The sequence below is a fragment of the Chrysemys picta genome, chromosome 12 (genome assembly GCF_011386835.1).
Source record: "Chrysemys picta bellii isolate R12L10 chromosome 12, ASM1138683v2, whole genome shotgun sequence".
Lineage (NCBI taxonomy): Eukaryota > Metazoa > Chordata > Testudines > Emydidae > Chrysemys > Chrysemys picta.
The window spans coordinates 19,059,544-19,076,727 of record NC_088802.1 but is presented as its reverse complement, the minus strand read 5'-3'; the positions used below and the strand labels follow the sequence as shown (position 1 = coordinate 19,076,727).

Genomic DNA, 17,184 nt, shown 5'->3' with positions numbered 1-17,184 from the left:
GACAATTTACACCAGCTGAAGATTGCCTCCGTGATTTTTAAGGATCCCGAGTGTGATACTTCCATTTGTTCAGAAAAGCAAACGAGGACATGTTAAAAATGTATTGTGTCAAAACTGCTCAAAGTTCAAAAACCAAGTATTTTAGGATGAATTCTTTCTAAATGACAGATAGAGTAAGATATAGCCATAAAAATCATTGTTAAATAATGTTTAATAAGGAGTATTTATAAGAAAATCATGATTTAGACATAAACAATCATTAACAAGAAAAAAAGCACAATAATTTGCACAATAATCTCCATAGATTATTCATTATTTACCTAGCTAGCTAACATAATTCACAATGAAATAGAAATCTATCATTATGATTCAATGAGGTTGTCATTGTGGGGAGCAAGCCTTCAGCTCACTCAGAAAACCCCATCTAAGTGATGACATATTGGCACTTCAAAGAGAGAACAAACATCGAAAATCCTGTCTAACCAAACACTCACCATCTCCCCAGGCTTTCCCACCTCCAAAGAAACAAACTAAACCACCAGCCAACCAGTTAAGAAGAAAAAAAAAAGTTAAAAATCTGACAAACAAGTAAACAAGAAATACAAAGAACAAATACATGGATACTTCAATGAGAGATTATCCCCAAAAATAAGAAGAGCAAGAGATCTCACTAGGGACTTTGCTATGTCTACTGAGTCTATGGGCAAGGTGTTGAGATACTATGGTGATGGGTATCAGTATATGATAGATAGATTCTGATCTTATTTACATTGGTGTAAACCTATAATAACTTCTTTTTTCTTGAGTCATGTTTGTCTGGAGTTTTACTAGTATAAATACCCAATTCTGCATAAACAGATTGAACAGTATTTTCTCATGGAGGCAATAATGTCAACAGCTGATTATATAAAGAAACACAGAATGAAATTGTTATTGAAGGAGAAATGTGGACATTTTATTCTTAGAGAATAACCTCCAACCTATCAGTTTACTCAGTGCACCTTTGAGCTCCTTGTTTCTCATGCTGTAGATGATCGGATTCATCATTGGTGGCAACACAGAATAGAGAACAGCCAGCACTAGATCCAGACCTGAGGCTGAGTTGGAGGTGGGTTTCAAGTAGGCAAAGGTCCCTATGCAAATAAACAATGAGACCACAATGAGGTGAGGGATGCAGGTGGAGAAGGCTTTATGCCGGCCCTGCTCAGAGGGGATTCTCAGCACTGCTTTGAAGATCTGAACATACGACACAATTATGAAAACAAAGCAGCTTGAGCTTAAGCACACACTAAAGATGAGAAACCCGACTTCACTGAGGTCTGAGTCAGAGCAGGCGAGCTTGAGTAGCTGGGGGATTTCACAGAAGAACTGATCCACCACGTTACCGCCACAGAAGGATATTGCAAACGTGTTTCCAGTGTGCACTGCAGAGTAGAGAATCCCACTGATCCAGGCACTGGCTGCCATTTGGACACAAGCTCTCCTGTTCATCACTGTCTCATAGTGCAGAGGTTGGCAGATGGCGACATATCGGTCGTACGCCATGACGGTCAGTATGGCAAAATCTGCAGAAGCGAAGAAGAGGAAAAGAAAGACTTGGGCGACACATCCAGAATAAGAAATCACTCTTGTGTTCATGAGGGAGTTGGCCATGGATTTGGGGATGGTGACAGAGATGGAGCCAAGGTCTAGGATGGACAGATTCATTAGGAAGAAGTACATGGGGGTGTGAAGTTGGTGGTTGAGGGCTATGGCTGTGATGATGAGAAGGTTCCCCAGCAGGGACGTCAGGTAAAGCAGTAGAAACACCACAAAGTGTAAAATCTGTAGTTCCGGAACATCAGAGAATCCCAGGAGAAGGAATTCAGTCATGGTGGTTTGGTTGGACATTTTCTTCCTCCATTCAATCTGTGAAGGCTGTAGGGGGAATGAGAAAGACAATGGTCAGGATTAGAGCGACAGTGGGGATGGCCCTGATTCCCTTTTCTCTAATATCTAATTATTTAAAAGTCAAAGGTGCACAGCACTCATCACTTGCAATTACGAGGTTTTGTTAGTGCTCCTCAACTCCGACAATCAATCAGTCACGTTATCACACTAGTGTAAATTGGGTTGGCTCATTTAAAGTCAATGGAGTTTCGTTACTTTACCCCATCTGAGGATTTGGCCCAAGATGTGGCTTGTTAAAATGCAGTATGAAGGATGGAAGAAAGTAAAATCCAAACCCAACAATTCTTCCAAAGCAAGTCCCTCTCTTGCGACCATCACCAAGCTCACAGCTTGTCCATGAAACGGATAGACTAAAATGCCAACACAGCCTGATTCCCATGTAGACTCACCCAGCATTGTAAGTAGCAGCTCATCTGTGATTTTTCTACCCCAAGCTCTGTGCCTAGATGGCCTGTTGCCTGCTTCCAAATTGATTTATGGCACCAACTCCCAGCTGCACTTCGGCCTGTGTGTAAGAGTGGACTAGCAGCATCCCTCCGTTACCGCTATGTTGTATCGTTTACTCTGGACTGTGCGGTGCAGGGGTTGTCAGGACACTTGGGTTCTACTCGTCTCTGCCAGTGACCAGCTGTGTGACCTTAGGCCAGTCATTTCCCTTGTTTCTGCCCGTTTCCCCTCCCTTCCTTTTTCTGCCATGTCTACTAGGACTGTAAAGGCTTTCGGAGCAGGGCTGTGGGGCAGATTTTTAAAGGTATTGCTGAACCTAGTGGGATTCTCAAAAGGATCAGGGACCTCAACACCCCTTGAAATCAAGGTTTTCATTTGCCAAAAACTAAAAAAATTAATGGATTTGAGGTTTTCAATGAAAAGTCAAAATTTTCCCGAAGGGTGGAAAGATTACAATCAGCAGTAGATATCTGATTAAATTGAGAGTAAAAATCTTAAGTTCATATTGTAATTCATATTTATCATCTTAATTTTTCCCTGTATGTTGATCCCCAAACATATTTAATTGAAATAGAAACTTACTGTACTGATCTCTGTGGATTTTTTCCCAACGTATGATCCATTCAGTCATCCAGCACCAGGATTCTTTGGTCAATATCTATCTATGTACCAGAATCTAGAAGCTAAAGGCACAGGCATCTGACAATCCCCCTTTATTTTGAGAGTGCAGTGCCAGAACTAGACTCAAACCTGTTGCTCTCTGCAGATGAGCTGCGTGTAGCTGGCGTTGAGCATCACTGGCATTAAAGGACTAATGCTGCGGGAAGGTGATTTATTCATGTCTATTTCCTAAGGGCTAGTGGGACTCAATCCCTGGAGCCCTGCACAGCTCAGCAGCACAGGCCCAGAGGCAAGTGCATAGATGCCTAGATGATAAAGCCAAAAGAGCCATTCTGATGCTCTAGTTTGACTCTCACGCTGCTTCCTCACTACGGGGGGGGGGGGTTGGGGGGGGCAGGGTCGATTTAAGATACGCAAATTCAGCTATGCGAAAAGCGTCGCTGAATTCGACGTATCAGAGCCGACTTACCCCACTGTTAGGACGGCGGCAAATCAACCTCTGCGGCTTCCCCGTTGACGGCGCTTACTCCTACCTCCGCTGCTGGAGTACAAGCGTCGATTCGGGGATTGATTGTCTCGTCCCGACGAGACGCGATAATTCGATCCCGGAGAAATCGATTTCTACCCGTCGATTCAGGCTGGTAGAGTAGACCTGCCCTCACATAGCAAGGGGCCTACAGTCTCCCCCAGCATTCCCTGATTGCAGCCCAGCTTCTGTGTTATCTGTGGGCCAGGATCACAAAGATGGAGGTAGGCACCTAAGGGGATTTATCAATGCTCCTAAATGAGCTAGGTGGCTAAGTCCCATGGTCATTCAGTGGGAGTGAGGAGCTTAACCTGCTTAAATGCTATTGTAAACCCCAATAGGCAGCCATCTCCTGCTTTAGGTACCTAAACCCCTTTGTAATCCTGGCCCTGTGTCTCTCTTTAACTTCCAAGGCATGGGCTTCTCCTGAATTTCAGAAAATGGTGCCTGGGATTTGCAAAGGAGCCTGTGGCAGTAAGGCATGTACATCCTGAGCTCCTAACTCCCTTAGATGCCCTTGAGAATCCCAGCCTGTAATGATAACTAGTACAGCCAGGCATCTAGAGAAAGAAAGTAGAGATGTTAAGAACCCCTGTTATCTAAGCCCAGCTATACAACTATGTTACCTCAACTATCTGTGCCTCTGTTTACCAACATCTGAGGGATTATAATTGAGACTGGATGAAAATCTTATAATGAAACATTTATTTAGATTTCAGAGTAGCAGCTGTGTTAGTCTGTCTCTAAGGTGCCACAAGTACTCCTGTTCTTTTTGAGTTTATTTAGAGATGATCCATGATTCACCTGCTGAACCCATCTTACTCTAGACCATGAGTGTTTCCCTCCCTCTCCCTCACCTAACCCAGACTCCCAAGCAAACACCCACAGCCCTTAATCTTCTCCCACCCCTCTCACAACCGTCACTCCACAGACCCTCTCAGCCCCTGTTCTTTGAGATTCCCCCTCCCATGGCCGAGAGTCAATTCCTCACCCAGAGTTCCTGACTCAGCTTCCTCAGAGATCCCTGCTTAACCCCTCTGCCCACCAGTCCCCTCTTCTGACCGCCAATCCTCTCCTCTGCTCAGCCCCACTCCTCTGACATGGCCCCAGCCCAAGGGAACAGCCACTGACCCCTGGCTCCAAACACCTGTACGTTCTCTCGTCCTTCAACCCATTGGCAAGCCCGGGCCACCACTACCTTCCTTCCCCGCTCTCCTCCTTCCTCTTCCTGGCCAAGCCCCTTTTCTGAACAGTATTTCCAGAGTGGCCTCTGCCCAGTGCCAACCAGCTAACAGCTAACCTGGGGAACTCACTTCCACAAGGTATTGCTGAGACAAAATGGTCAGCGGGGTGAGACATTGTCATGGATGACGAGAGCCTTCATGGTTAGATTAGATCAGAGATTGAATTAAACTGCCCTGGTGCAGAACTCCAGTGAGCCATTAACGCACAGAGAACCTCCCTGAAATGGAGGTCAGTGCAGAATTGTCCATTGGGGGTGGGGTCGCTGTCCCTCTATCTTCAGCAGCTGGTGGTGCTCCCTCCAAGAGTCACAGCTCTGAGCTAGGCTGTTCTCAGGAGCCTGTGGAAAGATGAACATTTAGTCCCATAAATCTCTGCTGACTCTCAGGGCTGGATTCAGACACTCCAGGCCCATGCATGGAGTGGGCGGTGGGGGCTCCAAAGGTAGGCTGGGACAATGGCATGGGACCCCTGGTCTGTCCCAGAAGAGGAGCAGGTGACTCTCGCCCAACCCCTTGGGAACAGGTAGGTGCCCACAGACAGGCAGAGGGCAGTCATGGTTCCCCCAGTCCTTACCTCCCCAGACAGGGTGTGTCTGCTTGGGTGAGGGGGTTGGGACTGCTGTGCTCTTCCCCTCCCCTGCACAGAGAGCCCCCTGCTGGGGCGGGGTTGGTGGGGTGCTCCAGAGCAGTGGTGCTGGGAGTTCAAACCCCATGGAGATGCCTGGGGCACTTCCCCTCTCCCAGAGCCATTGTCTCAGGCCCTCTTCAGACTCAGGCAGACAATGCTGCACCTGTTGCAGTGGGGGCAGATCTCCCCATCCTATCCCTATTGTTCCATTGCTATGGGTAGTGCAGCATCTGTTGTTGGCCCCAGTCAGACCCAGGTTAGTGGACACCCCCACCAATAGTACCCCATCATACCCCATTCCTGGTGTCTAGTCATGCCATCCTTGATGTGGTACAGCAGGCACTCTTATATCAGGATGTTCTCATTGAGATTCACCAAGTGGGGGGTTTGCAGAGGCGAGCAGAGAGATTGAGAAATGGGGTAGGAGATGCTATGGTCAGTGAGGGGCTGGGGGGCAGAGCACCCCATAGAGAAGGGCCATGCTCCAGGAGATTCTGGGATTGAGGGTCCAACCCCTCAGAGAAGGGCTGTGCCTCAGGGGATTTGGGATTGAAGGGCCCAGGACCACACACAGAAGGGCCACACCTCAGCAGGGCCTGGAGTCAAAGGACCTGAATCTCCTCTTCCTTAGACCAGACATACTCCATTGTAACACCATGGACTTACCCTGGGGTGAGTGAGGGGGAAATCAGGCTCATTGACTCCAAAGACGTTACTCCTGATTTACACCAGGGTGAGTGAGATGGAATCAGCCCCATTGACTCCAAAGAAGTTACTCCTGATTTACACCAGGGTGAGTGAGATGGAATCAGTCCCATTGACTCCAAAGAAATTACTTCTAACTTTTCTTAACATTGGGGTATTTTGGTGCTGATTTATTGTGCACAGACAGAGATCAAACCAGGGCTCAGATCCTCACAGCAGGGAGCGTTTCCAGTGCTCAAGGGCCACTCACCAGCTCTTTGGAGGAAATAAAGTGACAGTGGTATTAGCCAAAGGGTCTAGCTCTCAGTTAGGCCCGTCAGCCTTCAAACTGCTTGGAGTGGCGCCAAATGGATTACGCTGAGCACGTGCATGGAGGGAGAATGAGCTGGTTGAAAGGTACCTCTGGCTCACAGGCTGTGAGTCCTTGAAGAGGGAATGTCCAGTACTGGCTGACAAACCCACACGCCATCTGGGCACTTTGAGTTCAGATCTAACCCTGAGCCGAAATCTGAACCTAAGAATCAGGAGGCACCTGGCTCTGTCTGAGGGTTTCCAACTGTGGGGAAAGGTCACCTGGGCACTGCAGGATATTTAGAATGTGATGAAACAATTTTTGAAATAGACTTACCCGCTGGGAGGGGAGGAGGATGAGGGTGGAAGAGCTGGAGGTAATTGTGGGAGTGCGGTTTGGGGGGCAGTGAGGGGCGGGGTTATGGGGAAGGGGATGAATAGGGTGGGTGGGTAGCAGATGAGTTTGGGTCAGGAGATGAGAAGGGGTGGGACACTGGGAAGAGAGGACATGAGGGTGAGTCACAGGGGGCTGGGAGAACAGAGGGTTGTGATGTCTGGTCTCTTTCAATGTTCAGAGGACTCTATGCTCTCTCCCCTCCCAAGCTCAAAGCCTCACTTTCCTGTTAGTTTCAGTTTTGCAGCGGGAACAATAAAGCGAGCACAGCAGCCAGTTGTGTTTCCATCAGTGCTCTCTGTGCCCATCTCCTTCTCTGATGGATCCAGAACTAGAACAAGGGGCAGGATGCCTGACAGCCCCACATTCCCCTCCCTTGTGTGTGCCAATATCAGAGGGCTCTTGATGTATCTATGCGTGTCCGATACCTCTCCTTCTCCCCCTTTTGTGATCTTGGGGGCTTTCTCCTTGGCTTTTGGTGGGAGGTGGGACTGAGCCTTTCTTCCTAATCACCTCTCCCGATGTGTGCCAAGGTCTGGGGAAGCGCCGCCCCTCAGGTTGTGAAACTGAAAAGAGGCAAAGGGGGACATGATCCCACAACACACAGAACAGCCTGCTGGCACCTGGGTGACTGATATGAGTGGAGCAGTTCAAACCTCTCTGAGCTATTGGTTCAAGCTGATAGATAGATACATAGATTCTTATCTAATTCACAGTAGAGTAACTCCACTGACTTCAGTGAACTTAGTCTGGATTATTACTACTGTGAACATAACATTTTTGCATAAAGAGCCTGAACATCACATTCCCATGGAGTCAATAATGTCATCAGTTGATTATATCTGTAAAGAAGCACAGAATGAAAACATGGTCATGGGAGAAATCTGGAAATTTTATTCTTTTTGAATAACTTCCCCTCAGTCAGTTTTCTAGGGTACCTTTGATCTCCTTGTTCCTCATGCTGTAGATGCCTGGATTCATCACTGGAGGCACCACGGAATAAAGAACAGCCACGGTTAAATCAAGATCTGATGTTGAGCTGAAGGTGGGTTTCAGGTAGGCAAAGGTGGCAGTGCAAACTGTGACAAAGTTCGGTCCTTGACTCTGTGGGTCCAACGTTTCCTGACGGATTTTTGCTAGCCTCAAAGGCTCACTGTGACCCTTCCACATAGCCCTTCTCTCTCTAGAGCCAAGGGTCACAGTCTTCTGAGCCATATTCATCATATGCCAGCAAGGGAAGTGAGGAGAAACAACCCTCCCTCACACAGTCTCTGTTGTCTCCCATTATCAGCGATTAATCAGGGAGGGGAGGGGGGAGCCCGGGCCCATTGTCTACTCTGGGCTCCAGCCCAGGGACCCTAAACTTAGCAGCTATGAAAGCTGACTTTTTGGAAATAGGACATGTAAAATTCCCTGGGCTACTTCCCCACAGCAGCCCACACTCAATATCTTCTTCACAATTACCTCACGGCCTCCTTGCTTGCACCTGATATGGATTCGTACTACTTCATTCCTCCAACAGCACAGCTCCCTCCTATAGCTCCTGGCACCCACACCACACTGACTAACTGGGAGGCTTTTAACTAGTTCCAGCCAGTCCTTGATTGGCTTCAGGTGTCCCAAACAATCTAGCTGTCTCTCCTGCCTTCTAGAAGGATCTTAATTGGCCCCAGGTGTCTTGATTAGTATGGAGCAACTGCCATTTACTTACCACGGTACCAAGTATTTGTTTAGCCTGGGGCTAACATACCATTTCCTCACTATTTTACTGTAGCCATCTGGCCTTGCCCCATCACAAAACTAACAAGAAGATCACACTGAGGTGAGGGAGGCAGGTGGAGAAGGCTTTATGCCGGCCCTGCTCAGAGGAGATTCTCAGCACTGCTTTGAAGATCTGAACATATGACACAATTATAAAAGCAAAGCAGCTTAAGCCTGGTATTTTGCTAAAAACAAATACATGTTTCGTTGCCAAATCCTGATTTTTTTCTGATTTTGGGTATCTGATGCAAAGTCAAAGTTTTGCACTGATTTTTTCTCTGACTGGCTCAAGCTCTCTGACTTAATTGACAGCAAAAGCCTTAAAGGGTCCAAATGTTAATTTATGTTTAGGGTCTGACATTTGCTCTGTATATTAATCCCCTGCTATATTTAATTGAAATAGTGAATTTACTGTGCTAGTCACTGTGGATTTTTCCCCAAATTGTGATATATTCGATCTTCCAGCACCAGGATTCTTTGGTTATTATTTCTCTATCTCCATTTCCCTACCGCTGTAGTATCTAGAAGCCAAAGACACAGCTATGTAAGAGCCCGTTCGCCCCTCACTCTGAGAATGAACTGACAGAACTAGATGGAAACCTGTTGCTGTCTGTAGATAAGCTGACTTTGAGCTTCCCTGACACTAGAGGGCTGATGCTGTAGAAGGCTGTCTATCCATGTCTATTTTCTAAGGCCTTGCAGGGACTCACTCCCTGGGGCCTCAACAGCTCAGAAGCAGAGGCCCAGAGGCAAAAAGTCATGAAGTCATGGATTTTCAAGCCAAAATATAAATATAATCCTATAGTCTGATATCTGTATGGCACAGGCCCCAGGATCTACCGCAGGTTACCTTGACTCCAGCCCAGCTTCTGTAATTTCTGTGGACCAGGATTACAAAAGGATTTAGGCACCTAAAGATGGACACAGGCACACAGTAAGATTTACCAGAGTTCTTAAGTGATGCAGAAGCATCGATTTACCTGGTCTGGTGAAGACACACTACATCAATGGGAGAGCGCTTTCCCGTCGATGTCCTTAATCCATCTCAATGAGAGGTGGAAGATATGTCGAGGGGAGAGCGTCTCCCTTCGACATAGCATAGTGTGGACACCGTGCTAAGTGGATCTAAGCTATGTCGACATCAGTTAAGTTGTTTACGTAACATAAGTAGTGTATCTCCGATCAATTTAGCACGGTAGACCAGCCCAAAAACAGTTCAGATTGTAATTTCACATTTATGTTCTTAAATATTAATAGTTCAAATTAATCCAACCTGGGAAAACCTGCTGGCTTTCTCATGAATGATCCTTGGCTGTTGTCTTAAAAATACTGCACCTGTTATTACTGGCTTTGGAAAGTATCCACCAAGATAGGACAGATGTAAGTAGTGAGGCTGGTGGATTACGTTTGCTACTATGTTCAGAGAAGACTATTGCCATTCTCTCCCTTGTAAGTCTCCTGTTGAAACCACTTGGGTCATTATACAATGTCATCCAGGCATCTGCTGGAACAGTAGAAGACCTTTGTCCAGCAATAGAAGCTAGCCTTGGATTAGTCAGAGATATCCACTGAAAATGTACTGGAAGAAGCAAAGACACCAGTTCAGAAGTTGACTAATGAAGGTAACTTAATATATTGACTCCTTAAGTGAAGAGCACAAGAAGTGTTTTTTAAGCAAGCTGAAAAAGTACACAGACTTGTTTCTTACAAATCTACAATAGCGATTTCTGGATTCTATCAACCTCCACGTCATTTTTAGAGATGCCTGTCTTATAAAACACTGAGAGATGAGTGGAATAAGGCACTACCAGCAATGGGGTTGCCATGTGATCAGGACAGAAAAGAGAATTTGAATAGAGTGGAATATCATACAATGAACGAATGAAGATTTAACTTCAACTTCTTTATCATCACTAGTCTTTCGACCCAATTTTTGTGCTATGTTTCCTGGGATGAAAGATACAGGAATTCATCTCTTTCTATTTCCAGTCACAACAGCTATAGTTGAGTGTTCCTTCTCCTCATTTTATTTTCTAAAAGAAGTCACCTGCTGCCGGATCATCAGCATGTCATGAAGGACTAGAAGTAACGGACACACAAGAAGACACCAAAGAGTGCAAGAAGCCAAGATGGATGTTGATGGTCTGCTTCCTAGTAGGCTTGAGTAGACAACTTTATTTTTTATGATGATTTTAAAACATGAGTTCAATTTAATAAAATGGTCATGAAACATTTTTCAGTTTTACCTTTGTTTGCCCTCACCCGCCCCCGCCCCCCGAATATTCCAACACCCTCCCTAATTTCAATTCCTGGGGAAAACACAGTGTAGGGAGGTCCCTGTGATTATCTCCCACTGCCTCCCTACAGTGATTTCTCCCCACAGACCCAGCCGCAGACCCACAGCCTCCTCTCCCCACAAACCCAGGAGATCCACCCCCTCCCATGCAGTCCAGACAGGCGCTTGTTTGCTGCAGGGAGCCAGCATGCTCAGCTGGAGAGTAGCTATGTGAACACTGCACACCGAGGAAACAGGAAGAGCAATTTCAAAACTTCCTGGGGCTTTGAAAGAGGAGGGGAGGATGACTGTGTAGCTGGATGCAGGGCAGCAGAGTTCAAAAGGGTGACCAGAGCAGTCACGGTGGGCATGGTGGGGTACCTCCTGGAGGCCAGTTACGGTGTTGTAAGGAACTCAGTGTCTACACTGACGCTGTGTCGCTCTATCTATGTCGCAAAAAATTGCAGTGTGTACACCACCACTGTTTTGTTGACAGAAGCTGCCTTTTGTCGACAAAACTGTGTAATGTAGACAAGGCCACAGTGTCACAGCTAAATACGAGGTAGAACAGATAGTTTAGCATAAGTAGTTAGCGCATGTTCCAAGGAACCATTCAAGATGAAGTGTCCCGTTAACACTCCTCCAGTTGTAGAACAAAACAAAGCACACAGAAGCCCAAGTGGCAGCTCTGCAATCTTCCCCACTCAACAGTCTTTGGAAATGTGCCTCTACTCTGCCCTGGAAGGACCCTTTCTGTACATAAAAAGAGATTCCCTTCTCCATATCCTTGTATGCTTCCTTAGTAATGAACCACAAGGGTGCAAATTATGGCCAGTAATGCTGATATTAGTGGGATGGGGAGACCTCTAGGAACTGGACAAAGATCCCCAGTGCATTTCATACAGGCCACCATAAAGAAATCAGAAAGAACTAACAATTATTTATCCAGAGTGGAACAGCTTCAAATGGAGTGACTGTGGGAGCCTCACATCAGAACACCCCTAACACTGACAATGTCAACAGGGGCACTGGATCCTTTCTCTATGCAAGCCCGTATCAAGGATGATCTCTCTCTCTCTCCTCCATTCATCAGTGTGGTGTCTAAAGTCACTGACACACCAGGTCCCAGAATCCTAATTATTGAAAGAAGCCAGCAAGAGTGGCAGAATGATTCCCCCTTCTATTGAAATGGGGTACTACCGGTGCTGTAACACTCAGTGATTCAAATCCAGTACTGGTGTCAGAGGGCATGACCTCAATGTAGTTAACATTGCCCTGCCAGTTTACATAAGAGCTGAATTTGTGCTGTTCCACGCGAGACCCACAGCTTCAGGATGTGAAATGCCGTAAAATCAAGTGACAGCAATATTTGAGTTATTTGTTCTTTTGGACTCATAAGAAAGCCCAAACGCTAGACCTCTGCCCAGTATTGTAAGAATATATGTAAAATACACTGACTTGGTCCACCAAATCCTCACCCATTCATCCTGGGAAACATTCTCCTTCCTTCAGCATAAAACTCTCCCATTAACTGACTGTAATTTTTCACCATTAACCAATGGCAAAATTTCCCCCATCAGTCAACTAGAATATTTTCCTCCTTCAACCAGCTGTAGACTTCTCTGCCCTCCACTGACCAGACAAATCTGTCCTTCACCACCCATAGACTCCTCTGCCCTCTACCAGTTATAAGATTATCCTTCATTCACCCACCAAAACATTCTCCAGCAGAACCAACCATAGACCTCTTTGCCCTTCATCACCCATAATCTTCTGCACTTGACAACAATCACAGACCTTCCCTCCTCCTTATTCCCTATTCACAATCCATACAATTCGACTTAACCAAACTAGACTTCTTCCCTTTTCACTGACCAGGGGATCATTCCCCATTCATTGACTTTAAAATTCTCCCTCCTCAACCAATGAAACTTCCATATAATTTTCCCATCAACCCAGCCAAGCCCTCAAGGAAAGATTGGGAGAATACGTAGGCCAGCAGCACATCTTGAAGGTCAACAGACTTGGTTTGCAACTTCAGAAGACAATTCCACTCTCAATGAAGCATCATTGGTTTGTTCAAGTGCCTCAGCAGATTACTGTTGCCCTGGTGTCTACATTAGGATGAGAGGAGGGACACTGTACCTTGATGCTTTCCAATGAGGCCATAACAACAAACAAAGCTTGAAAGCAGAGCTGGCCAAAACATGGGATTTCCGCTTTGTGGGAAATGTTGCTATTTCAAAATTTCCCTCTAACTGAAAACACTGGGGTCGGGGGGAGGGGAATGTTTTACAAACACCAACACATGGTGCTTCAGAAACAAAATTTGCTGCACAGGACCCCGGCATCTGCTGAGTGAAATTGACATTCTTGTCAGTTTCATGGCTGCTAATAGGAGCAGAATGTGAGTTTCACTCAACAGCTGATTCCCGGTTCCCAGTCCAGCTGGTTACCCAGACTATGTGACTCAGTGGCCATTTTGGGAAACCAGCTGGCCCGGAAGTCTGGAAGCCCTGGTGTTCCTGGGCCAGGGCCGTCTGTATGCTGAGATTACCCTCGAGCCACGGCCTCTGGGAGCCCATACCAGGGTCTTCAAACTTACTGCTCCTTAGCAGCTCAGCGTGGCAGGCAGGCAGTCCATTGCCAATCTGACCTTGCTTCCCTGAAAGTCCATCAAACCTGAGATGTTTCTGTGAATCATTTTGGGTTCTATGAATCAGCATTTTTGGACAAAACTCTGTTTCAGCAGAAATTTACCATCCAGCTCTACTTGTGAGCTACCCTGTGATTTACCTCTGCCAGAAGCTGGAGTGTGCTCCTACTCTGTGTCACTGGAAAAACTGAATGAATACAGCTAAATCTTTTTGTATGAATAATAACTTTGCTTTTTCAGGGAATGTGATTCGGCTGCCTTGATGGCCCCTGTGCGAACATTCCAGCCATGCAGACAGGATCGTTTATGGAAACAGTGACATTTAGGCAAATGGGATGGGGTTTTGATGAATTCACGCAATGGCACTTGCATGGAAGCTAGGGAAGAAACTGGTCTTCCAATTGCTCACCATGTTGGTTAACATCTTGGTGATGAGCATGCTGGTGAGCAGGATTTACAGGAGGGATAGGTTGATGATGAAGAGTCGTAATGGATTGGTAAGTCTGGAGAAGAAGGCCCACTGATTCTGGCTTTGAGATAAAAAAATTATTTTATGTTAATAATTAAGACCCAAGAAGGAGAGAATAATTCCCATGCACCAATTTTAAGGCTTTATTTGACTGGGAAAGGAGAGAAACGGGGACAGTGTCAGGGTCTGACACCAGTTTGTTGTTAGCCTTAAGCCCTATGCATAACCCTAACCCATATCCAAAGGGACTTAAGCATGAGTTTACCTTTAAACCTTCAATGGGGCCACTCATACGAATAAAGTAAAGACTGTGTTGAAGTGGCTGTGGAATCAGGGCCTTTGTACAGTGTATTCAAAGGGAGTGAGTTTTAAATTCATAATCATGAGTGTTTGGAGCAGATCCTCAGATGGTGAAAATTCTCAGAGATCTATAGACTTCAATGGAGCTATGACAATTTAAACCAGCTGAGGATTGCCTCCTTGATTTTTAACGATCCCGAGTGTGATACTTCCATTTGTTCAGAGAAATGAAAGAGAGCATGTTAAAAATGTATCCTGTCATAACAGCTCAAAGTTCAAACACCAAGTATTTTAGGATGAACTGTTTCTAAATGACAGATAGAGTAAGATATAGCCATAAAAATCATTGTTAAATAATGTTTAATAAGGAGTATTTATAAGAAAATCATGATCTGGACACAGACAATCATTAACAGGAAAAGAAGCACAATAATTTGCACAATAATCTCCATAGATTATTCATTATTTACCTAGCTAGCTAACGTAATTCACAATGAAATAGAAATCTATCATTATGACTCAATGAGGTTGTCATTGTGGGGAGCAAGCCTTCAGCTCACTCAGAAAACCCCATCAAAGTGATGACATATTGGCACTTACAAGAGAGAACATACATTGAAAATCATGTCTAACCAAACACTCACCATCTCCCCAGGCTTTCCCACCTCCAAAGAAACAAACCAAACCACCAGCCAACCAGTTAAGCAAAAAAAAAAAGATAATCTGACAAACAAGTGAAAAAGAAATACAAAGAACAAATGCATTGATACCTCAATGAGAGATTATCACCAAAAATAAAAAGAGCCAGAGACTTCACTCGGGGCTTTGCTATGGCTACTGATTCTATGGGCAAGGTGCTCAGATAGTATGGTGATGGGTAGCAGTATATGATAGATAGATTCTGATCTTATTTACACTGGTGTAAACCTATAATAACTCCCTTTTTCTTGAGTCATGTTTGTCTGGAGTTTTACTAGTATAAATACCAAATTCTGCATAAACAGATTGAACAGTATTTTCTCATGGAGGCGATAATGTCATCAGCTGATTATATAAAGAAACACAGAATGAAATTGTTACTGAAGGAGAAATATGGACATTTTATTCTTAGAGAATAGCTTCTGACTTACCAGTTTACTCAGTGTACCTTTGAGCTCCTTGTTTCTCATGCTGTAGATGATCGGATTCATCATTGGTGGCAACACAGAATAGAGAACAGCCACCACTAGATCCAGACCTGAAGTTGAGCTGGAGGTGGGTTTCAAGTAGGCAAAGGTCCCTGTGCAAATAAACAATGAGACCACAATGAGGTGAGGGAGGCACGTGGAGAAGGCTTTATGCCGGCCCTGCTCAGAGGGGATTTTCACCACTGTGGTGAAGATCTGAACATATGACACAATTATGAAAACAAAGCAGCTTGAGCCTAAGAACATACTAAAGATGAGAAACCCGACTTCACTGAGGTATGAGTCAGAACAGGCGAGCTTGAGTAGCTGGGGGACTTCACAGAAGAACTGATCCTCCATGTTGCCTCCACAGAAGGATATTGCAAACGTGTTTCCAGTGTGCACTGCAGAGTAAAGAATAACACTGATCCAGGCACTGGCGGCCATTTGGACACAAGCTCTCCTGTTCATCACTGTCTCATAGTGCAGTGGTTGGCAGATGGCGACATATCGGTCGTACGCCATGATGGTCAGTATGGCAAAATCTGCTGAAGCGAAGAAGAAGAAAAGAAAGACTTGGGCGACACATCCAGAATAAGAAATCACTCTTGTATTCATGAGGGAGTTGGCCATGGATTTGGGGATGGTTCCCTAGCAGGGATACCAGGTAAAGTACTAGAAACACCACATAGTGTAAAATCTGCAGTTCCGGAACATCAGAGAATCCCAGGAGAAGGAATTCAGTCATGGTGGTTTGGTTGGACATTTTCTTTCTCAGTTCAATCTGTGAAGGCTGTAGGGGGAATGAGAAAGACAATGGTCAGAAATAGAGCGAAAGTGGGAATGGCCCTGATTCGCTTTTCTCTTATATCTCATTACATGAATGTCAAAGATGCCCAGCACTCGTCACTAAAAATGTTTAGGTGTTGTTAGTGCTCTCGCATCTGACAAGCAATCAGTCCTGTTATCAAACTAGTGTAATTGGGTCAGCTCCTTTAAACTCAATGGAGCTTCATTACTTTACCCCATCTGAGGATTTGGCCCAAGATGTGGCTTGTTAAAATGCAGTATGAAGAATGGAACAGAGTACAATCCATACCCCAAAAATTGTCCAAAAGACGTCCCTCTGTTGCGAATATCACCAAGCTCACAGCTTGGCTATGAAACAGACTAAAATGCCAACACATTTTAAATGTGTGTAACAATGGACTAGCAGCATCCCTCCATCACCGCTATGTTGTATCGTTTATTATGTGCTGTGCAGTGCAGGGTTTGTCAGGACACTTGGGCTATACTTTTGTCTCTGTCAGTGACCTGCTGTGTGACCTTCGGCCAGTCATTTCCCCTCTTTCTGCCTCTTTTTCCCCTCCCTCCCTTTCTATGCCATGTCTACTAGGACTGTAAGGGCTTTCGGAGAGAGGCTGTGGGGCAGATTTTTAAATTTATTGAAGCACATAGTGGGATTCTCAAAAGCATCAGGGCCCTCAACACCCCTTGAAATCAATGAGTTATAAGCTCCTAGGTGCTTTTGAAAATCCAAATCGGTGCTGAAATACCTTTGGAAACATGGCCCCATGTCTTGTTCTCTGTAAATTCTGCAAACCCATTTACACTGTTTATACTCAGCCAGCAGCGGTGTGGAGCTAGGACAGGAGCTCTGAGTTCTACTCCCAGTGATCGCCTGTATATCCTTGAATGGTGTCAGGATAGAAAGGGTTTGGCTGCTTGTTTCAACTTTAACCCAGGGTTTA

The 17,184-nt window shown here is 45.4% G+C and overlaps 1 protein-coding gene and 1 pseudogene across 1 annotated transcript; both read right to left on the bottom strand.

The window, feature by feature from the left end:
- Positions 1–930: 930 nt before the first annotated feature.
- Positions 931–1,890, bottom strand: LOC101946449 (olfactory receptor 14A16-like). Its single transcript, XM_005286739.1, has one exon. It carries the CDS (start codon positions 1,888–1,890, stop codon positions 931–933), a length of 960 nt encoding a protein of 319 aa, XP_005286796.1.
- Positions 1,891–15,343: 13,453 nt separating this feature from the next.
- LOC101946168 (olfactory receptor 14A16-like) lies at positions 15,344–16,199 on the bottom strand (annotated as a pseudogene).
- Positions 16,200–17,184: the final 985 nt, after the last annotated feature.

Excerpts from the sequence above, each read along its gene's own strand:
- LOC101946449 (XM_005286739.1), bottom strand. The coding sequence starts at position 1,890 with ATGTCCAACCAAACCACCATGACTGAATTCCTTCTCCTGGGATTCTCT.